The 22,920-nt window shown below is 50.8% G+C and overlaps 6 protein-coding genes across 6 annotated transcripts; 4 read left to right on the forward strand and 2 right to left on the reverse strand.

The window, feature by feature from the left end:
* Positions 1-798: 798 nt before the first annotated feature.
* CkaCkLH20_05655 (elongation factor 1-gamma) lies at positions 799-1,598 on the reverse strand (the record flags this gene model as incomplete). The annotated part of the gene is made up of 3 exons (XM_038888373.1): positions 799-954; positions 1,005-1,303; positions 1,361-1,598. The coding sequence occupies 3 exons, from the start codon at positions 1,596-1,598 to the stop codon at positions 799-801; spliced, it is 693 nt and encodes a 230-aa protein (XP_038746270.1).
* A 631-nt stretch (positions 1,599-2,229) lies between these two features.
* Positions 2,230-8,177, forward strand: CkaCkLH20_05656 (uncharacterized protein; the record flags this gene model as incomplete). The annotated part of the gene is made up of 6 exons (XM_038888374.1): positions 2,230-2,299; positions 2,366-2,586; positions 2,645-3,167; positions 6,946-7,158; positions 7,221-7,931; positions 7,996-8,177. The coding sequence occupies 6 exons, from the start codon at positions 2,230-2,232 to the stop codon at positions 8,175-8,177; spliced, it is 1,920 nt and encodes a 639-aa protein (XP_038746271.1).
* A 1,066-nt stretch (positions 8,178-9,243) lies between these two features.
* Positions 9,244-11,042, forward strand: CkaCkLH20_05657 (major facilitator superfamily transporter; the record flags this gene model as incomplete). The annotated part of the gene is made up of 6 exons (XM_038888375.1): positions 9,244-9,392; positions 9,457-9,576; positions 9,645-9,816; positions 9,876-10,049; positions 10,115-10,786; positions 10,845-11,042. The coding sequence occupies 6 exons, from the start codon at positions 9,244-9,246 to the stop codon at positions 11,040-11,042; spliced, it is 1,485 nt and encodes a 494-aa protein (XP_038746272.1).
* Positions 11,043-11,602: 560 nt separating this feature from the next.
* Positions 11,603-13,443, forward strand: CkaCkLH20_05658 (uncharacterized protein; the record flags this gene model as incomplete). The annotated part of the gene is made up of 6 exons (XM_038888376.1): positions 11,603-11,689; positions 11,750-12,235; positions 12,300-12,330; positions 12,389-12,585; positions 12,656-12,818; positions 12,884-13,443. 6 exons carry the CDS (start codon positions 11,603-11,605, stop codon positions 13,441-13,443), a joined length of 1,524 nt encoding a protein of 507 aa, XP_038746273.1.
* Positions 13,444-13,604: 161 nt separating this feature from the next.
* CkaCkLH20_05659 (uncharacterized protein) lies at positions 13,605-21,041 on the reverse strand (the record flags this gene model as incomplete). The annotated part of the gene is made up of 8 exons (XM_038888377.1): positions 13,605-15,112; positions 16,925-17,417; positions 17,470-17,856; positions 17,914-18,155; positions 18,216-18,584; positions 19,448-20,230; positions 20,286-20,418; positions 20,466-21,041. The coding sequence occupies 8 exons, from the start codon at positions 21,039-21,041 to the stop codon at positions 13,605-13,607; spliced, it is 4,491 nt and encodes a 1,496-aa protein (XP_038746274.1).
* Positions 21,042-22,072: 1,031 nt separating this feature from the next.
* On the forward strand, positions 22,073-22,786 carry CkaCkLH20_05660 (uncharacterized protein; the record flags this gene model as incomplete). Its single annotated transcript, XM_038888378.1, has 1 exon — positions 22,073-22,786. The coding sequence occupies one exon, from the start codon at positions 22,073-22,075 to the stop codon at positions 22,784-22,786; it is 714 nt and encodes a 237-aa protein (XP_038746275.1).
* Between the last annotated feature and the right edge of the window lie 134 nt (positions 22,787-22,920).

Here is a 22,920-nt window from a genome sequence, read left to right on the forward strand (position 1 = left end):
TGGCAATACGAACTGTGATTGATCGCATCTCAGACATCGAACGGGGAGGCGTGATGAGGGATTCGTCTGAGATGGAATTGGATAGATGCGCTAGAACGGTTGTACAATCTCGTCACATGAGATGATGCGTCCTTATTTGTTGAACTCACGGACGTCAAGCTCCTAGACAATCTGGAAGGTGACACGGGTGTCTACTGTCTAGATACCTGCGTGTAACTTCCAATTGTGTTACGAAGACGCGGTAGATGATAGATGATTCATGCATGTGTCGAGACATGGAGTGAGTCTACGGTTGAGTCGGGATCGACGCGCCACAGTTTCGTTTGCCGGTGAGACTTGGCATTTCAGCTTGACATCGACGCCTAAAGGAGGGCCCAGGCTCTTGTCTTCCGGTTGCTCAAGCCAAATGGCTATATGTGTGCATGCAAAAGTATCTGTCACGACGCCTTCTGCATCCATTTTCAAGCTTCATAGCGGCGGGGAAGCTTCTCATGGAAGACTACGGCTTAGGTACACGATGCCTCATCAAGCATCCCATGATACCAGAAGTATCACCATCACATGAGCCGTTCATGAAAACGTCTCTTGATAACATGAGGCATTCTCGGAACTCGTGAAGTGAACATGAGACTCCTCAGAAACATCTTCTCAGCTCAAGCATATTATATCTACTCAACCAAGATGCATCGCCAAGATCATTTGCATGTATCATAGTGAAGACAGACAAAGTCACAGATAGCTCATTATGAGGGTGCTAATAATATCTTTGTTCAATCCGAAGCATGGTTTTGCATCTACTCACAACCCATCGTAGTCGGGATAAGTGCCGCCCGGCTCATCTCGGATGACGTTCGGGCCCAGAATGCTGTCGAAGATACCGTCCTTGTCATTCCTGATACTCATGTAATACTCGTGCACGATAGGGTGCTTCTCCGCCCAGTCCTTCGTGAAAACCTGTGGTTCATATTAGCATTTACTCTTGCTCATTCAAAGCCGGTACTTACATATTGGTAACCTCTTGCCAATCCCGAGACGACGAACAGATCCGCGAGAGTCAAGGTGTCGCCGACAAGATACTTCTTCCCCTTGATCTCCTTCTCAATGGCACGGATAGTGAGCTCACAACCCTCCTCACATTTCTGCAAGATTTCTGGGCTAGAGGGTGCTCTTCCGATAATGGGCTGAATCCATGCCATGATGGGTGGCAGGAGCTCATAGTTCGTGAAAGACGCCCATCGGAGGACCGTCGTCTCTTCCTTCAACCCTGTCCCGCAGAGTTTTGTGTTGGGATCTTGCTTCGCGACTGTGTTGTTATTAGGCGCGGATTCGATGCCAAAACATGAGAGAAATGAGGACTTACGGAACCAAGCCACAGCGTTGCTCTCATACACGGCAAAACCATCTGCCGTCTCGAGTGCTGGGACCTTGCCGGTGTGGAACTTGGACAAGTACTCCTCGCCGACGCCGCCCTTCTCGGGATACACTTTGATGGGGAAGGCGTTGCAGATTTCGACGTCGAGTTTGTTGTATTTGGCGACGAACAACACCATCGTTGATCGAGGCGCTTTCGGGTATGTGTATAGCTTGCCGAAAGACATGGTGAGATTGAAGGCTTTTGATCGATGATGGTACGTCACAATTCTCGTCGCTTTCGATACAGGAATGGGATGAGGGCTCATTATTAGCTATTCGATGATCAGCGTCAGTTCTTTTCCTATACGTAGTTTCGGACTTCGGCACCGTCAAGGGTTCAATCGTTCATCAGCGATGGATCGGTATCCCATTCCGTTGGGAGGAGCCCCGCGTCCGGCGGAGGAGCTCCACTATCGTGGGGTTCAGTCCGGCGGCATCATCACATTTCTAGGAGCCGACCTGCAGAATACGAGCTGCAACGGTCTATCATCTGAGATAAACCTAAGCTTTGACTGGTGATTTTAATTGTCAGTTCGTCATGTGAATGATGTATTACAGTGGTTCTTCTGCCGGCTAATGTCACTGTGGCGGGACAACTCAAACCGGGTGCTAGAATTTCAAGAGGAGCTCCTCTTAGATCTAAGAGTGGAGTACCGATGAAATCCGAGGACTTAGATGCCATTGGCATTGAACTCAGAATAACGTCGAAGACTCTTGATTTCAAGCAAAGCCTGCATGTTTCATAACTAAAGTCCAGTATTTGATGGTGCATTTCCCTCCAGCGTACCCTTTTTCGTGTTTACAGCCTGAACCCAATTGGAAAACGTTACCCTTTGCGAGATTATTGCCAAGTACATCGGAAAATCAAGAGATGGACTTTTCGTAAGTGTGCAGACACATGGTCAAAAGCCCTGATCATCTCACTGGACCTCCAGATATGTCCTCGTCACAGGAGCCACAGGTCTCGTCGGATCTCATGTCGTCGACAATCTCCTGAGCAAAGGGCTCAAGGTACGGGCGGTGGCGCGATCAGAGCCCAAGGCGGACGCTTTCCTGGCCGCTAGGCCTCAATACAAGTCCGAGTTGAACTTCTATTTTATCAACGACCTCACGGATCCCAGGGCTTTCCATAAGGCAGTGGAGGGGATTGATGGAGTAATCCATATCGCGAGTGTAAGTGCACCAACGTGCCGAAGCAGTCTCTGCAGTCGAATCTAATATGCCGCGCCAGCCTCTCAAGTATGATATTGAAGATAACGAGAAGGACCTGATGATTCCCGCAATTAAGGGCGTCCAGTCAATTTTGGATGCAGCATCCGAGTCGGAAGTCAAACGAATTGTTCTGACCTCTTCCTTCGGCGCGGTCCTCGACATGGGACGAGAGGAATCAGCTCCTTGGACATACACATCAAGCGATTGGAATCCGATTACCTACGAACAGGTAGCGGCTCCAGATGCGACACCACAAGACGCATACCGCGGTTCCAAGACCTTGGCAGAGCGGGAAGCTTGGAAGTTCGTGGAGGAGAAGAACCCGGGGTTCGACCTTGTCACGTTGTGCCCATCCATGATATTCGGTCCGTTAGCCACACCGCCGCTGTCTCAGAAATACCTCAATGAGTCCAACATGATGCTGTGGCGGGTTGCAACCGGTGGTTCGTCGGGGTCATTGCCTCCCTGCCGCTTCAACTTCTGGATCGATGTGCGAGATTTGGCTGAGATTCATGTTCGAGCGTTGACTACTCCTGAGGCAGGTGGGAAGCGCTATATACCAGTGTCACCTGAGCCATTTACTTATCAAAAGGCATCAGAGGCTATGCGAAACGCTCATCCGGCGCTGGGTGAGATGGTCGTCCGTGGCTCACAGCAAGTCAAGACCCACGTTCACGTTGACCTTGCACCCATGGCGGTGGATTTTCCAGATCTAAAGTTCACTCCATTTGAGCAGACTGTAGTGGACTTTACAGATCAGATTAAAAACCTAGTATGAGTTCAAAAATCTACCGATCTTATTTTGATATTCTGGATGGCTTGTGTGAGATCTGGTTCACTCTCTCATCATAACATCTCATCTACGCTGCGTATCTAGCTCATTGAACACCGCAACAATCCACTTGCCAAGGGGCCAAAACCTCATGCTTCCAAAGTTCGCCTCCGCCCACATTAAGTATCCCTTTTCAGGGTTTTCATTTATGTTCACAGGGATGTTTTCTGAGTTGATCGCGGCCAGAATCCCACCAAGAAGAACTTGTGCCGTGACCGCGTAGATGCTGGGCATTCGCGCTCCCGGTATGTCCACCGTACTCTGTGCAACAGTCAAAGACATGAGCCGCACCAAGCGCCAGCCCATCAAACACGCCTTGAAGCCAACCATGGTCATGAAAGGGTCTTCTATGCTAACTGAAATCGCGGCGTCTCCCGACGTAGACATGGGATCCGGGAAAAGCTTTTTCGAAGTGCGAGACATAAGCATCAGAATGTTTTCCATGTTTGTTGCAATACGCGTCACTGATATGTCGACATCTAATGTCAGCTCATACCCACATTCAGGAGGATGCGGGCTTCAGGCTCACCATCTCTGTCCTCGTAGACATCTCGGTGCTGTTTTGACCGGGGCTTATTGAGCTCCCAGCAAGTCGATATCGCGTTTGGGAGACTGTACTCCACTATCCCACTCGTGAGAAGTGCTTCTTGGTGGGTGAGACTCAATGCGGCATAATGCCACATCGTCCAAACGCGGTCCCACGTTCCACACCTCGCCGCTGCGCTCTCGAACTGGTGATTTGGCTTGCGCATGAGATCTGCCAGAGCATCCAGAGCTTGCATGATCGGTGCTCTGTTTACTTCAGAGATGATTGACAAGTTATTCTTGGTTTCTCCTGGACGGATGTTGTGATATAAAAACGATCCGGCCAGTGTCAAGTCTCGAGTCATCATGAGTATTTGAATAATAAGCACGAGACACGTGAATGAAGAGTGCCACAACAGCCCAGGCGGACGCCCTCGAGCTGAAGGATCAGGGTTCATGAGTCGAGACAGGCAGCCATATAGATCTCCGTGAGCAGGCCGAGGCTCGGCATTGGCGTCATCGTCTTCTTCTTCGTTGAAAGAACCTTCTTGTGCTATCACAAGAGCCTGCCATTCATCGGCAGTTCTGCCTTCCCATACGTCGTCACGACAAGGAAGCTCGTATTTGATTTCCAGCGCAGCCAGAAGAGGTCGCATATTGCAACAAATGGCCAGCTGAGCGTCGAGGTAGTATATGAAATAGGCAATCCTGGGGCCTGTTAGCGGTCTCCGATAAAGGAAGGCAGGCGCAAGTTCTTACCGTTTTCTTGATTCATTTTTTACAGCATTATGCCATGCTGACTCCGTAGAACTCGGAAGCAACAGGTTATCGATGCTCGTCGGGCTGCTGAAGTTCTCGTCTAAGCCCAGAGTAATTCTGTCCTGGAGTAATTGGTACTGTCGCGCCGCGTCAACAACCTTCCGATGGATCTTGAGTGCAAGCGGAAAGCGGCCCTCTTCGCAACAGTAGATGGCGTAGTATTCGAACAACAAGTAAGCTTGCATGACCCAGACTTCTAGAAATCTCGAACACCGGCGTTCGCGAACCTACCGCGCGTAAGTAGTCATGAATAAACGGATATGGGACAGGATGCGATACATATGAGTCGAGCGCTTTCAATCCAGAATCAAACAAGGCACCGCTGCAGTCGTGTTTCTGGTCTGGAGCTTCGTAGACCGCGCCAATGCAAGCGACGGCATGTAGCAAGGGCTCTCGAGCCAGACTGGCGTCAAAGGTTGGTGCATGAAGCAAAGGGAAAATGGGCTGAAAGTGGTCGAAATAGGCAGTGATGAACTGTGGCAGTTTGAACATCCAAGATATGCCCTGGTCGCAGAGTATCTGGGATATAGAGGATGACTGATTACACTGGTAAGCTTATGTTGAAATAGGTCACCATATCATATCGTTGAAGAATTATCCCTTACACGATTGCTTCTGCTCTCACTACTGTCTTTTTGGGTGCTCGCGGCGGGCTTTGGAGGCGTACTACAAGTAGGTTGCGCTTCGAAGGATGTGATGTGCTCACCAGTTCCATCGGAATTGGGGTGATATCTTCTCACATGGCGCTTCCGCAGGTCACTGTTTAGAGACAGTCAACACTTGTGAAATGCAAGATGGACGATGAACTCGCAAGGAGGGAATGTGCACCTCCTAGAGAAGCTCACTTCGCAATGTGGACATGGAAACGGCCTTAGATTTGACTTTCGATGAACTATCTCTTTGAATTAGTTTAAAACAACCGGTGCCCTCTTTCCCAACTGACGCACCGGAACTGGTGTGACGACTGAGGTTTTCCTACGGCAATTAGCCTCATTGAAGTTGATACATTGCAAGATATGGAGACTTACCTGTCGGGTAAAACGACTTGGACACGCGGGACATTGAAACGGCCTGTCAATTGGCTCCATCTTGGCCTGTCTTGGACAAGAATCATGAGTTGCTTAACTTGCTGGACAACTTCCCAATCGTCTGACGATGAGACGAGCGAAAGTCACAAGTCGGATGTCGTTATCCTGCGACTGCTCGTATGACGCAGGTGTGTGATAAGGAACAATGCTTTACCTCGATCATGGTACCGTGCACCCAGGTCTCCCGTGACTGGAGATAAGATATCCCATCCTGCGATAACAGCGCGCGTAATCCGGCAGACCGGGGCCGGGCAACAAAACGCGGAGGCATGTCTCTTCCCCGCACCGGGAGGGGGGCCGGAAATGCGACACTTCGGATGCTGCCCATGCAGTCCTTGCGGAAGATGTCTGTGACCAGTTAACGTCTCTGGATTAGCATGAAGCAGATGCAGAGTTGCACCGGGTTCGCGTTGTCTGCGTAGTGCATGCTCAGGTCCACATCCTGCTTATCACCTGACCCATAAAAGGAGGCCAAGAGGAGGAGCTCCTCCTGAGCTGAGTCCGGCCTGTGCAGGGATGTTGATTTAGACCGAAGCATTGGAGGAGCGTGGGTGCTCCTCCCAGTGACCTCTGCCGAGATGTTGCCTTCTGATACATCTTTGGCGAAAGAGAGGAGCGCCCGATTCTCTTGATGTCCTCCTGAACCCTGTGATCTTCGCAGCCACTTGGTGACATGCCTGGAGGAGCACCAATCGGGATGGTCGTGGGTGTAGTCTGCAATGGACGGCACCTGTGGTTTTCATGTTTGAGCTGGGTTCAATTAGATGTCTGTAAGCTTCTCAGCCGATTTTAGAGTATATCTGAAAGCATATCTCCAGAAAGATAAGGGACTGGGACTTCGACCAACATCATCGCAAGCTCGTTGCTTACCTCTGCCCCCATCCCGAATTGCTTTGGTTTCTGAACACATCTTCTGGCATCAAACTGCTGCCTCGAAAACATGTATTTGCCTCCTTTCACTCCAGCTTCGCCCTCGAAGGAGCCTCGTATGTTTCTCACCCGAGATCAGCATACTTTTGCGGATCTAGTGAAGCAGTTAGCTGATGTGACCTTTAGTTGACTACGTCAAGCTGGTGAATCTCGATCTTGCCAAATTCGACGATCCGGCCGGCCGTCAAGAACTGGCGAAAGATCTCTATGAGGCAGCAACTGGATATGGGTTCCTAACCCTGACTAACCACGGGATTTCCGACGAGGTGTATGCCCGGCAAATGCAGATTGCAAATGCTATGATGACGCTTCCCCCCGAAGAGAAGGAACCATACGAAGGTATTCCACCACAGCGTCTTGATATGTAGTTTGATAGCCCGCTAACCACTATCCTGCAACAGTTACGCCGGAGGAAGATGCGCGGGGACTCTATGTTGGCTACAAGCCAGCCGGTCCTTTGGGCCACAAGGGCGGATTTCCCAAGCAGCTGGATCACTACAACATCCTTGTTCACGACCCGAAGAACCGACAGCATCCCGAAATCATGAGACCATACTTGAAGGAGACCCAAGAAGTGATGCAGTTCATCCGTACCAACATTCTGAAGAAGCTTCTCACGCTGGTGAGCATGATTCTGGAACTTCCAGACGAAGCTGTACAAGCGACCCACGCACCTGGAGGCTCCAAGACGGAGTACATCCGGTACATGATGTGCGAGCCTCGTCCCCAAGAAGAGAGCGAAAAGTACCGCGACATCTTCCTCTCGGGACACACTGACTGGGGTTCTTGGACGTTCTTGTTCTCCCAGCCTATCGCGGCGCTGCAGGTGCTGGATCACAACGATGGGAAGTACCGATGGGTCGAGCATCAGCCCAAGGGCCTCGTCATCAACTTCGGTGAGGCGATGGAGAGGTTGACTGGCGGGCTTTTCAAGGCTACGATCCACCGCGTTGTTCAGCCGCCTGCTGACCAGAAGCATCTCCGACGTATTGGGGTCATCTACTTCGCTCGACCGGCTGATGACCGGGAGCTGAGACCCTTGGAAAATTCCCCCGTTCTGCAACGCTTGGGTCGCGACAAGCCCATGGATGACAGGGTCTTTTGCATGGCTGGTAAGTTTAAAGTCAAGACTCAGCTACTCTGACATCGAAATGTGCAATCTGGCTGACTTTTCAGACTACTTGGATGCACGCAAGCATGGTTGGAAGCGGTACGAGTATGATATCGACCGACCCAGAGACGATGGGAAGCATGCCGACTTCTTCGCCGGCGAATATCCAGACCCTGAGGGCCACAAGAGTCTCGGGAAGTTCGATAACGTGGCGAGAGAGGTGTACGTTCCTGTGCTGAAGGCATAGTGATGGGTTTCGTGGGGGATGGCTGACCTGGGTGATCAATTATGGAACAAGAAGTTGGTCACGGCCATAACTTTGGAATTCTGCACCGTCTTTTCAAGTATGCATCAATAAATCAAGTAGCATCTTACTTCGCTTTTCGCTCAACAGTGCACGTTATAACATTGCCACGCGCATGGCAGATTCGATGCGAACCAGCAACCGAGTCAGACTTCGCACTAACCCTGAAGACCCCATGATGTTCAATTTCTCATCCAATTCCTAGCCGATTCCCATGCAAAACCAATTGCGGGAAACAACTCCTAGGAAGCAAGTGCACCATTACAGTAACCCGATGTCTTAGCCATATCTCAGCCGATGCTCAGCATTCACTCGGCGAAGCTTGGCAACTACCGTAGGAAGTGGACAATGTGACTTCTCGGCCTCGACAGACGTAGATACCGATGGATTTCTCCCACAGCAATACGACATCAGATATCGGCACACTTGGCATTATCAAGACAACTCCAATGACAACATGATTCCAGCGGCAACACTGTGACGTGATTCGTCGAGGTGCAGGTTTATCGGGAACGGCATCGATCTGCAGGAGGAGCTCCTCCCATCGCGGGCCCACTTGATATACTTCCTTAGATCTGACCACGTACTGATTGGAGGATTATAGATAGCCCCGGCTTTATCTTCGGAAGGCCAGACATAGAGTCATGGCAACCTCAAGGTTACTCTCAGTGAAGACGCATACGTCAACCCCTTGCTTTACCCCAGGTTTTGCGCACCTAGCTGACACACTGTCAGTGGCCTGGAATGGCAATGAAAGAGGGCGCCAAGTAAGTCGGGCACCTCGGATGCCTAGTCTTTCCAGCGACATATCATGTTCTTGCGCAGTTAGCCAAGAAGATAAGTCTGTTGCTCCTGGGCATCCAAGGTCTTGGAAGATAACAATGCTGCCTCTGTCTTTGAGATAACGGCCTTACTTAAGGCTCCCAATTCACATCGCATCCCAACATCTCCAACCTAGCAGGAGCACTGTACGATCGCCATTCAACAAGCACTCTCTCCTTCTTCAAACTTGTCCAAGAAGGGCGCCACTCGCGTCGTCATGTCGCCTTTCTCAGACCTGCGAGAGCACTTCAAAGGTGCCTCCACACCTTTGGAGAAGAGACTGATCTTGAAGTTGGACTTCTTCATTCTCACGTTCTGTTGCATGGCCTATTTCATGTTCGTGACCTACCTATCTACACCTGCTCCCATGAGTAGAATATAGCTGACATTAGCGAAATAGGAACTATCTAGACAGGGCTAGCATAACTCAGGCCTATGTCTCCGGAATGAAGGAGGATTTGGGATTCGAAGGTGCGCAATTGACAGAGGTCACAACTCTCTATGCAACAGCCTATCTCATGTGAGTTATACGCACAGAATTGCATGGGCGATGACAACAGCTTTACTGACTTTGGGGTTTGAATGAAGTGGCATCGTCCCGAATAACCTGCTCCTGACTCGCTTCAAGCCGAAGAGATTCTTCCCTTTCATGATCACGGCCTGGGCTATAATCACGATGTTGAATGCTGTGGCGAAGAGCCCGCAACATCTAATGGCTATCCGATTCTTCCAAGGATACTTCGAGAGCTGCATCTTTGCTGTAAGAAAATGACATTCGTCCCGGATTTCAACACTTGACTGATGTACGTGGCAACACAGGGCACGCAGTACATCCTAGGATCCTGGTATACGAAGAAAGAACTCGGCCAGCGCACAGGTCTTTTCACTGCTTCTGGCCTCGCTGGCGGGATGTTTGGTGGCTTTCTTCAGACTGGTATCCATTCCTCGATGAACGGCCTGCATGGGATGCCCGGATGGAAATGGCTTTTCATTGTGAGTCAACTCAGAGTCAAAGTTTCGACCGATTGAGATACTTGCTGACGAGGAATTGTGCCTAGATCTCTGGAATCATCACGCTTCCAGTCGCCATCTATGGATACTTTTTCTTCCCAGACACCCCTCACACCACTACGGCTTTCTACTTAAGCGAAGATGAAATTAAACTCGCCAGAGAAAGAGTTCCTGTGCGCGAGGAGGGAGAAAAGATTCTCGCATGGTCTTTTATCTCCCGCATTCTTCACTCATGGTACTTCTACGGGTTCTGTTTCTTATGGATCTTGGGAAACACCTCCGAATCTCAGTCGAACCAGTCGCTGCTCAATCTCTACATGCAAGCACACCCGACCAATACGTACACCGTCTTTCAGCGCAACAACTATCCCACGGGAGTGCAAGCTGTTGGTGTCGTCAGCACGCTACTGTGGGCTACCAGTACCGATATTTGGGGCCGGAGATGGCTCTCGGGCTACTACATCGCCATCACAGCTATCGGCAACGCCGCCATAATCCTGGCCCCGACATCAACAGCAGCAAAGTTTGGAGCATACTACTGGGCGGGTTCGATCTACTGCATCCAGGCTACATTCTTTGCGTGGGCCAACGACTCCATGCGGAATGAGTCCCCGGCTCTTCGGGCTTGCGTCATTGCCTGTATGAATGCTGCCGGTAACTGTTTCCAGGCCTGGTGGCCTCTGATATTCTTCCGTGCGGATGACGCACCCGAGTTCCGCGTAAGTAATCTTGGGTTCGAAATTTCTTATCGAGATAATTATACTGACAGCTGAGCAGAAAGGAATGATTTCTATGATTGCGGTTGGAACGGCTATGATGATCTGGGTCACGGTGCTTATCATTATGGACCGGAGGATCGCCCGCAGAGAAATCCAAGTTATTGAGGCGGTGGAAGCTGAGTCAAATATCGAAGCTGGCGTTGCTAAGATGAAGGATGTTGATGGTGTCGTTGACAAGGGTTCTATCAATCAGTAGAAGATGTCGCAAGAAACCTTTTGATAATACCTTTTTACTTTTTCAGTTGTTCTGATGTTCTTGTAATCCCCTCATGATTCAAATACTGGACCTCAACGTTGAGAGGTTCCACCACGCACTTGATTCTCTGTTCTTGTCAACGCAGTAATTTCAAGGGACAGGAATTAATCCACGGACTTATCGGTCCTAACATCTTTCGGAGTGTTCAAACCGTCCTGTTTCCGCCTTAATCAGGCCAATTGCTGGCTTTCCCCAGCGTGCTGTCTCGTAATTGTTCATCGGCTTAGGCCTGCTCCGCGAGGGGCCGGCACAGGCTTTATGCACTTGCACTAGGGCATAAGCATGCACAACTGCGTGTAGCTCTTCACAAGTTCTGTGCCTCCCCCAATCATCATCGGACGGATTCTCAGCCACCCGGAATCAGAGATGCACAACTGTAACATCGTGATCCAGTTTGCAGATTTATATAGAAAGACTTTTCCGCCCACTCTGTTTCGCCTTTCCGAAGCTGGCAACATCGACCTTCAATCCTCCGGCCTTCAACACTGTAGTCTGGAAAGATGGCTTTTTTCGACACAATCGCGTCCATAGCGGCCTCAACTACACCCAATCACATCTTCACGCTTGCATCCATTGCTCTTGTCGCCGTAAGTCTTGTTCTTAGAATGACTACCGCAAAGACTTTGCTGAATCCAAACGCTACATAGACTCTGGCATACCACATCTGTGTCTACATCTACAACATCTACCTCCATCCCCTCTCCAAGTACCCCGGTCCTCGCTTTGCCTCCGCGTCTTCGTTTTGGCTCGTTTCGTCCTACTTTGGCGGTAAAACGCCGTACGACCTTCTAGAGTTACACAACAAATACGGCCCAGTCGTAAGAACGTCTCCAGATGGACTGTCTTACATCAAAGCGCCTCAATGGAAGGAGATCTATGGTCACAAGACTGGGCAGCTGGAGTTCGCCAAGGACGAGAAGTATTTTGCGGGCTTGAAGGGTGAGCCAATCATTCTCACTGCTGACAGACATTACCATGGATACATCCGCAAGCTGTTTGCGAATGGCTTTTCTGAGAAGGCTCTGCGAGAGCAAGAATCAGTTCTCAAGGGGTACGTCGACTTGATGTTTCGGAGAATTGAGGAAGAAGGCCAGGATGGAAAGCAGCCGGTTGATATACTGAAGTGGTATAACGTAAGTTTCTTTCCCGTCAGGTGCGTTTGATCGTTTCTGCACGGAGGTTGATGTCAGCTCACAGTTCGTCACGTTTGATTTTATCGGGTTTCTGAGTAAGTCAATGCCGGATATGTACGCCAACCTTTCCAAGACAGTGTTAACATGTGTTAGCATTCGGCGAATCCTTTGACTGTCTCAACACATCCACTCTCCACACATGGGTCAAGATCTTCTTCTCTTTGGCGAAGTTCTTTTCCTATCACCAAATGCTCTCACGCTTCCCGAAGCTTTTCCGTCTCCCCATCGCACTCTTCCTGATTCCACCCAAAGTCATCTCTGACGGCAAGACCTTGAAGAAGTTGCAAGTTGTACGTTGCTATTATTACTCGGGAGTCGGGAAATGAAGCAGGTTTGTTCATGTTGCTAACTTCAGAGCAGGAAAAGGTCAAACACCGTCTGCAGAACGAATCGACGGTGCCAGACTTCATGGACAAAATGATCGCAGCGTACCACTCAGGAAAAATGTCTTTTGACCAGCTTGAAGGAAATTCCCAAATCCTCATTGCCGCCGGAAGCGAGACGACAGCCACGATGATGTCAGGTACGTCGAGCTTGCAGCCTGTCACCATGAGTCGCACATACTAACGCAATGAATCATCTTCGCAGGCTTTACTTATCTCCTCACAAAGAACCCCCGTGTCCTGGAAAAGCTTTCCGCAGAGATCCGCTCCACCTTTTCTAATCCGGACGAGGTCACCTTCACTGCTGTCAATAGCTGCAAATACCTTCTCGCTTGCATCGAAGAGGCCCTGCGTGTGTATCCGCCCTCCCCTCAACCGCACCATCGCATCGTGCCACCCGGCGGGGCCACTGTCAACGGCGACTTCCTACCCGCGGGCGTGTCTGTCAGCATCCCAATCTATGCTGCATCCAACAGCCCTGAAAACTGGACTCGCCCTGAGGAGTTCCTGCCTGAGCGGTGGCTGGGTGAAAACCCCGAGTTTGAGGATGACCAGCGAGATGCGTCGCAGCCCTTTCAATACGGGCCCAGGGCATGCATCGGAAGAAACCTGGCATATGCGGAGATCAAGCTCATTATTGCCCGACTTGTTCTTCAGTTTGATATCTCGAACGCGACTGGGAATGATTGGATGGAGAGCCAGAAGGTGTTTATGGTGTGGGAGAAGTCACCGCTTTGGATCAAGTTGCAGCCTGTTAGGAGATAACTTGAGAATCCGGTCATAACACAAGAGCCACCTCTGGATGGTTCAGACGAACGTCATTCACAGTAGCCGGGATACCGAGAGTACCACACTGTCGTGGTCCGGTTCTATGTAACGAAGAGTCATCGCTGGGTAGCTTTTCATACAGCTTATCTATAGTCAAGTTACATGGCCATTCTCAACGCCAGCATCTTACCAATATCAGGCGACCCAAGTCCTGTGACCGCGTCCCAGCCCTTCGCAGCTGGCCAACTGGCTCCAGGCACAAGCTTAGCCCCGAATTGAGGCGGGAATTGCTGTGTTCCAAAGGCAGTTGTGCCAGTACAGCCTATCGACGCGCCTGTCGTAACATCGTTCACGGCCTGAAGTCCAGCACCATACAGCCACGGGTTAATGAAACCCATGGGAGGTTTTCCAGCTTGTATCAGTGCCGCGTTAACCATGCCAACCATACCAGCCCAGATTGGTGCTGCAGCACTGGTTCCTTGGAAACCGCCGAACTGCCCTCCACTGACGAAGGTGGCATTGAAGCTCTGAGCGCTGACGTCCGGGAATCCTCTACCAGATGCATTGAAAAGACCTTGAAACTTGTTACCGACGGTGGTTGTCAGATACGCGGGCACAGCCTGGTTTTGGTATGCTGGTCTGGCGAACTTGTCGGAGAAGCTACCGCTGGAAAAGTCACTCGCCCTCTCCGGAGCAACGCCTCTCACACCCCCAACACCAGTAACGAACGGACAAGCTGCCGGAAAGACGGCATTGAAGCGCGTGCTATTGGTGCCGTCGTTCGTGACACAAGTATTGCCCGGCCCAGAGTCTCCTGATGCGGCGAACATCGTGACACCCCTCGCTCCAAGTGCGCCAAATTGGTTGCAGACTTGTTGAACGTATCCATCCGGTAGCGACTGCTCGTTCTCGCCGAAACTCGTGGTGATCGTATGCGGGAGCTTGTCGTCTGGAAGCTTGAGCATGGCATCGAGCCAGATTAGCCACGGCTCGGTGGTATCGCCGGGAGAACCTCCCAGCTCCAGTTTGATGGGACCATCTCCAGCAACAGCTGTGACGATGTTTGGTACCGGGTTGGATAGCGCGGCGGTGTACTGAAGGTCGAAGTTCAATTCGGCGTTTGAGAACTGGTTCTGATCTTGGCTCGTGACGCCGCCGTTGATGCTGAGGAAGGAAAAGTTGACTCCGGTCGACGGCGGGTCGATCATCTGCGCGAAGAGAGCGAAGTCTGCAAACTTCGGCACTTGGTTCTGCGAGGCGTAGACGCCCAGTCCTCTCGCGGGACTCACAGCAAGCTTGGAAGGAACATTGTAGAGTGCCCTGATACAGCTAGGAGTGACAGTTCTATTGCAGCTCGCATCGACTTGGGCTTGAGATACTGGTGCCGCTGGAGCGATTGCCTCAGATCTCCAAAGCGGTTCTGGTGTGGTGCCGGAGAACGCCCTCTTGTGCTTCCGCAGCTCTGCTGAGGTGGTCGAGTCGGTCGTAGAAGGTGACGTATGCATCATCGGGTGCGAACAGAAGCGGGTCGTTGGGGAGATCAGCGAGATCGTGTTCTTCAACTCCAACGGCAACGAGTACTTCAGAGTCCTCAAAACCTCTTTCCCACTATCTTCGTTCCGGAACCAGGAGTATTCGGCGTCAAGAAGTTGGTTAGCATTTTGAACTGTAGTCGTAAGTCGGATCCAATGTCCGTCGCTGACAATGTCGGATGGTTCAACGTTCCCCTGTTTCACAAGCCAATCGACCACCAAATCACGAGATCCATCATCGGGCGAAAGAAGCGCCTGTGCCTCTTCTCTTGACAAGTGCTTGCCGTACAACTCGTGACCTGGGGTCGATACGCTGTAGAGAGCTCGTTGTACGTGTTGGCTTCTATCGACGGCGATTGACAACTGAAGTTGGTGCTGAGGATCGGCAACACGCGACCAAGCCCATCCTGTTGGCAAGTCCTTAATATACTCTACTTCAATAGAACGAGGTAGCAACGCCTCGGCGAGAAGAGCAAACGATAAGATGACGAATGACGAGACCTTCATCTTGGAGGATCGAGTCGTGCCCGGCACAGACACCCGAGGTTGGTGAAGGGGATATTATGTGGTGGTGTTCGAGCACCAGATCAAGCGCACCGAACATGACTGGCCAGTGGTCTTTGAGCAGCGTCTTAGTCCTCTTATTTGTGAGTTTAGTAATATGAATAATAAGCTTATTGCTTCGATGGGTCGCTTCGCGTGAAACATGCGCCGCGCGCGCGTTTGATGGGGCGTGGCGCGGGGGCCAGCCTCGGACTCGGGATCGAAGTTCTGAGAAAGCTCGTACTCGCCGAAACCGTTTTTGGGTAACGTTCCCCCGGTATAGATAGAAAAATGTCTCTTGAACGTTCTCGCGGGCGCATTCAGATTAGATCTGACGATGAGGGTCTCAGCATCGACTGGATGGCAAGGGGTTCGTTGACCCATGGGACTGAATTGATCGTTCCCACGGACGTGTTCGCCCGACTTGCGCTTTCATCCTGGTGCACACTGAGCTTTGAGCCTCTGATTCGTGTAATGTTGAGACGTAAGAAATTCGCCGCTTGTTCCGATCTCCAGACATTAGCGCCGCCAACGTCATGTTTGCTTGGGCCTGAGCCCCTGAGTTGCTCCGAGGTGACTCCCACGTGAGGCGCAGGTCACTGAGGAATCAGTCTTCAAAGCCACACCTAGGATAACAGACACGTAAATCTGTACCTTTGAAAACAGCTCTCCTGTGTTGGGATTCACGGCTCATGGATGTTTGTTAAGATCAATCAAGATCTCGTTCTCATGACACGCAATTGACGGGCCTCTGCATTGAGTCCGTACTCGTACATTGTACTGGAGGTTATCTACCGGGCTTGATTAATAATACGGCCAAATGGGCACGGCTACCAGCCAGACTCTCTCGATCACGGTTTACGACTCTTGTACTGGTGAACATGTACCTCAGTCATTAAGGTAACTTGTAACGCTATTTACGTACACATCATTACTCGGAGGCATCATCATCCATGTAGAAATACGCGTACCCGTGTCGATAGACACAACTCAAACTTGCAGACAACGGCTGTAGACAAGGTGTAACCCTGCCTGAACGAACCTTAAGGTTCTAAGGGAGTTTCCTAATGGCGCGCTAAGAGGCATTTCCGAGGATTTGGAATCGGGAGCTCCCGCACTTATTGTCAGCTTATATTATCGCGCTACGCCAGCACATTTGTTTGACTTGGCAACTTTAGAATGATAGTAATCATGCTTTGAGTTTATCCGCATACAAATCAGTTAGCTAGGCAAAACCAACGTTGCAAGAAATGAGAATGGCAGTGGTAGGTTGTCGAAAGATGATGAAGACGACTATGGCACAGAGAAAAAAACCGAGGAGGCCTTTAAACTTCACCACTACCAAGAGCTTTTCGAGATCTCGCTAGTTTTGTTCAGATTGACTTCCGGAATCCGGTACTCACTCCCCCTCTCTCTTCTCACCGTCGCCCAGAAGTCATATCCGCGATCCCGTATCCTTGTTTTCCGCGCCTCCTTCTCTTCCCTGTCAATCCGATCGCGTCGCTTTTGCCTTTTCTGCTCAGGCACAACCTTTTTTACACCGGACCACGCAAACTTGACAACACCTTTTCCGCCCTTGTACCCGATTCTCACGTATTCTTGTACACGCGTGCTGAACGCGGCAATTAAAGCAGCGCCTATGAGAAAAACGGACAGGGGCAGCGAAATGGCCCCTATATATCTGATCGAAGGAAGCTTCCCTTGCTCGGCGTCCCACTCGATTGTGTTCATGCCAAAGAGACTCGTGAAGAATGACAGCGGGAGGAAGATGACGGTGAAAGTCGTGAATGTCATAACGGATAAGTTTTGAGACGATGCGAGCTCGGTCTGAAGACGTGACCAGCGTACTTCATCGACTTGTGCTTGGCGCTGAACCATCTCCAGAAGTTTTTCATACTAAAACTTATCAGCATGTTCGTGTTCTCGCACATTGAACCCTCTTACTCACGTCATTTCGCGTCGTGTCAACCCTTTTCAGCATTTCCGTCGTCTGACTTTTGTACTCCTCGAGCTTGTCCAAGGCCTCGTCGAGAAACATCCTCCCATTACGCGTCAGATGCTTGAGATCGTCACTCTCGAAGACAGCCTTCATGTTCTTGACCACACCATCTTGTTGCTCAAATAGCCTCTCTAGTGATTTGAGTTCGTCTTCTAAATCGCGAAGTTCCATCAGCGCGGATGTGTTCTCTCGGTTTTCACGCTCGGCTTCCTGAAGTTCTCGCTTGTGACGCTTTTTGATGGACTCTGGGCGATTGCTCTCCGAGTCTGAACCGACCCCAGTATCTTTGAAGGTTTGCATTCGGAAGCGCTTTAGAGAGGAAGTCATTCGCTCAGTCTTTAAAAGTTAGAAACCGCCTGTTACTCGTCATATAGGGACCGATCCTCGACCTACCAACATACTAATGGCTTCCTCGAAGATTCTGAAAACCTCTAGATCAGGGTGTGAGGCTCGATCAAGAAGTACGGTGATTGCATGAAGCACTATGAACGCTGCCAGATCCAGAGAATTTTCACATCGTCCCGTTAAATCGCCGTTCAGCTCATTGTAAACGCTGTTCCGTAGATCCGCTTGCTGGAACAGTGGCCCTTCCTTGGGTTTGGATTCTCTCTTCGAAAAGAACGTTGTCACCGTGGCTAGTGTTGTCAGTCAGCAATTACTCTTGACGCATTAGAACTTAACTCAATAAAGCTCACTTGTGTCAATAGCCCAGAGCCAAAGCTGGTCGACCATGAGGACTTTGCCATCTTTAATGACCTCCTCCAAGTCCTCCTCATCAGTGTCTGACTGCTGTGTCTGTTCATCCAGCAGCCCAGTACTTGATGGTGTTAGTCTCTCAGTCGGACTCCACCCAGATCCTGCAGTCTGCCTTCTAGTCAAGGTCAAGATTTCACGGTCATCTCCCACAGATGCTCGATTCTTGGTAAGTTTGTAAAGCATCTGGTCGTCATCGCGGGCCCATGTGTCCCTCAGAGAAGGGTATGCAAACTGATCCAGAGTCCGGCGGTAATTAAGCGGAGGATCATAGCCAATGTACTCCCAGATCATTCTCATCTCGGCGGACTCTAGTTCAGCAACGTCTTGGGGGACAGGACGGGCGCGGCCATGTTCCATGCGACGCAGTATGAATCTCCGTCTTTGCAGAATATCGATGTAGGTATCGAAATGTAGAAAGGGAAGGTAGACATAAAGAAAGGCCGACGAAGGACCAGATCGTGGACTATTACGCCCAGAATAGTTGGGAGATGGATGAGGGGATGGAGCTGGACTAAGAATTAGCAAAGTTTAGTTCAAGGTTATCTGAAGTCTGCTTTATACCTGAACCAGCGGGTATGTAGCTGCATGATGGCTTGATAAACGATGCCTGAGATTGAGAATGTCTTCCAATTACGTGTTTGGAAGCCCAGTTATCATTATTGAATAGTTTTGCAAAACTTGCATCATGTGGGTTCCCGAGCACATCAAACACATCCTGTACGACAACTGCATAAGCTACTTGAATATTTAATCATACGGAGAGACTCCATGGAACTTACCTTCACCCAGGATGGATTGGTAGACGGAGTATGGATCCACATGAACTTTCTTGCTGCGGGATCTGGTCTTGAGAAGCCTGCGGTCAAATCATCTAGAGCCGATGCTCTTGATAGACGATCTTGACGTCGGGATAGAGGCTCGGAATGACTTTTTTCAACCCGGGCCTCTGGAACGGGACACGGATTTACGGCCGTAGGGGACAGTTCCAATTCGGTGGGATCTGATCTTGTGCTCTCAGCGTTGCTCATTCGGCTCGAAGGCCTGTTAAATCCAGGTGGTGACAGCGGTGGCACTGTGAGAGATCCCATTCGGCGGATCGGTTCAGCAGGCATTGAGTTTGAGCTGCCAGCCATGGCAGGACGAGTCACCACAATCGGCGGTGAGCCCTGACCTTCGGAGTCGGCAGTTCTTGGTCGGCTTCCCGAGTTGGAAGACGTGCCGAAGAATCTTTGGCCCAGCTCATGAACACCTGCCAGAATTCCAAGACCGCTACTGCTCTGCTGCGAGGCTTCCGGGAGCTGTGGTGGAGAGACAGGATCCGATCGTGGTCGGAGGGTGGTTCTTCTCAAGCGCTCCTCGAGGCATCGCTCCGGACCCTTGTCCAGAAACTCCTGGAGATGAAGCTTCGTGAAGTAAAGACGAACATCCGACTCTAGCTCTGCATCTGGGTCGTCGTAGAATCCAATGATCTCGACCTTAACATGCTTCTTGAGGCTGAGGGGATTATGGAAATACTGAGAGCTCAGATAAGTGGCTTTCGTGACAGCTGCCGCAAGTTCTTTGAGGTAGGTGCTCATCATCTCTGTGTTCCCGAGGCCGAATGAGGCACAATTGGCATGCTCGCTATCGAGAGCGAAGACACGCTCTTGGCGGACGCCGACTAAAGATGACTTGATGGAAACGATGGGAGCACCAAACCGGACTTCTTTGGCTGTACCGCGATTTTGCGATCCAGTCCCTGATAGTTGAGAATCGATTGTCTCATAAAATGACCAGATTTTGAGCTCTGCCGCAATTGTCGCGAACTTATCGTGCATCTTGAGCATAGGCTTGTGGCCCAGTCGAAGCTCATTTGAGATGGATTGTGGAAGGGGCCGCTGCAGGCGTAAAAGGCGCTGGATACTGTTCTCCAGATTCCTCATGGACAGGTAGCTTGAGCCTCTGTGAGGGGTAGCTATGGAAATCAAATCAGACAAGGTGCCATGTAGAAATCTTTCTCGAAAGCTTACCAAAGAATGTGACACCATGGCAGTTGTACATAAAAGGTTTGTATCTAGAACTTTGTGTGGCTTTCAGAAGCGCGGACTCAACCACCAAACCTCCGATACTGTGGGCGATGAAGAATAAAGGCCGAGATCGTTGCTGCAACTCTTAGCTCACAATCTCATGTAAACAGTAGATCTACTCACGTTACCCTCCCTGACACTCCACACTTGCTCGATCAAGTCGTCCGCCAGTTCATCCAGGGTCAGGCCTTCGATCATCTCCCGGTGCCGGTACAGCAGTACCCTCGCCTTATTGACATCTTTCCTGATCCCTTGCCTCACCCACAAGTGCGCCGCTTTCGGCAGATGTCGATTGATGGTTGGTGACAAGATGCTGGCTCCGGCAAGCTCTTTCAAAGTCGTCTCCGGCAGATCATCGCCCGGGTGGCCGAAGTACCCTTCCGGGAGTGGGTCGCGGGCCCAAGTCTCGACGGGATCGGCGCCGGGACACGGCACGCAGACGATGTCGACCAAAGTCTCATTGTACCCGGGGCCGTTCACGTCGCCATCGATGTGCGCGAACCCGGGTCGCGGGTCCCAATGCGACGAACCACTTTCTGGCCTCGGTGCCTCATGGCCGTCGACATTCGTTTCCTCCGACGGGTGGTTAAATGATGACTCTCGCGGTCGGACGCGATCCGGACTATCGTCTTGAGCGGCTGCGACTTCGTCAAGGACCGCCACCTCCGTTTCGTGAGTCCAGTCGCTGAACTGTGCCATGGCGTGTTACGGCTTGAGGCTTCCGCAATGATGTGATGAAGGGAACATGGTTCAAATGAAGCCGTTCTTGCAAACCCTTTTTCTGCGACACCCTGGTGTGAAAACGCCGGGTCTGACAGACACCCCGGCTATTTTTTGGTCATTGGTGGTGCAGGCACCAGTGTGTTCGCCTGCATGCTTATGCACATCAGCGAACCGCGGCGACCAACCTCCAGTATTAAGTGGCCTCCAGGCTGTCTTGAGTCCTGCGCAAGGCGGATGCGTCTCGGCAAACAGTGTCGATCATCACTTACTTGATTGGGTGCTATTTGAGACCTGTAGCCTCTTCATACGGAGCGGCTGGAGAGACACTCAATGAATATCTTACCGAATACCTCGTCGGTCAGATTGTCATCGCATTTGCACGTCAAATGTGGCCAGACAATGTAAACGCCTCACCCGCTGCTGATTGAGGCTGACGGGCAGCCAGCCGTCTTAGTCGAGGCCGCCGTTGCATTGGGTGGCTTTTATTGACCAGGTGACGGGCCAAAGCTGACCAACAAAACTTAGCGTCGTAGATCCTCCTGCAAACCGCCAGGAAAACTATTTGCCGTCGTTCCGCAGCACGCAAAGAAAATCAAGGGCGACTCTCGTGGTCGAAGTGTGGTTCAATAAATGTATAAATGCTTTTGGCTTTAATGCAATATCTCATATGCAGATGAGAGTCATCCCCCTTACCTGCCTACTATGTGTTCCCAACCGCCCAGCTTACCTTAGAGTTACATCTCTCATCATTAAAACAGTGAAATTTAATCGGCGTTCACTCAAGAACAAGTATTATCCATTTCTTAATATTGTCTCACCACAATGTCATCGCGCAAACTCCACAGCCCCGTGCATTTTACTTCGACATGAACTCAATGGCCCGTCGATTCCAGCGGCGAAGCCTCCTTCATCAATTCGGCTCGTTGTCACTGCGTACCCCGCAAGCCTCTTCTCATGCTCTATCAGCGCGCTGCAGAGCATCTCGGCATCAATCGACTCTCAAAAAAATGAGACCTCCGACTCAACCAGGCGAGGCCATGGTCCAGTGCAATGGCCACGACTGGGTACCGCGCTCTTCCGTACAAGAAACCGACTCCGGTCTTCTTCCAATCCACCGCAAATTCGGCTTCGTCATTTATCGGACAGCCTACGGCGGCAAACTAGACGAACTATGGCATAGATACATGCATCATCTCAAGACTGCTGTCGAGCAGACCTTTGTCGAAGACCTGCCCGCGTGGTTGAGGGAGATAAACGACCTCGAATGGACCGTCATGGAGGATCGAACTCGATTGAGCAAACGCACCAAGGATGAAGTGAGGATGATCTTCCACGAATGGTGTGAGTCTGCTTCGGATGAGCGCGACGGCGACGGCGCATTCTGGGCTGCTCGGTTCGTGATTCCCCGTTACAGCCACTGCCTTTACGTCGACGAACAGTGTTTGAAGTCTTTTGAGAGGTATGAGAATGAAGAGGTGAAAGGTTTGAGGCCGAACACGGTGTATGTGTCGCTCATTGCGCGCCCAAATAGAGGGAATGATGAGGATGAGGAGGACAACGACGAGGACGAAGACGAGGAAGACGAAGATCGCTTCTGGATGAATCTTTCATGCTACTACGTCGTTGAGATGTACAACTTCATGGGTTCCACGGGGATCATGCCCGACTGGCAATACGCCTACAAGAGACCCCCAGGCGTGTGGGCAGGCTGGGGAACATAACGTGAGAATGACTACGTAAGACGCGGCGATAGGAAGGCGTTTTCCGAAGGCAAACTCGCGAGTATATGTATCAAGTAATACCAACGCAAGATGTGTCACACACATGTCTGAAATTCATTACTCATGCATGATGC

Source organism: Colletotrichum karsti (genome assembly GCF_011947395.1).
Source record: "Colletotrichum karsti strain CkLH20 chromosome Unknown Scaffold16, whole genome shotgun sequence".
NCBI classification, from domain to species: Eukaryota; Fungi; Ascomycota; class Sordariomycetes; order Glomerellales; family Glomerellaceae; genus Colletotrichum; species Colletotrichum karsti.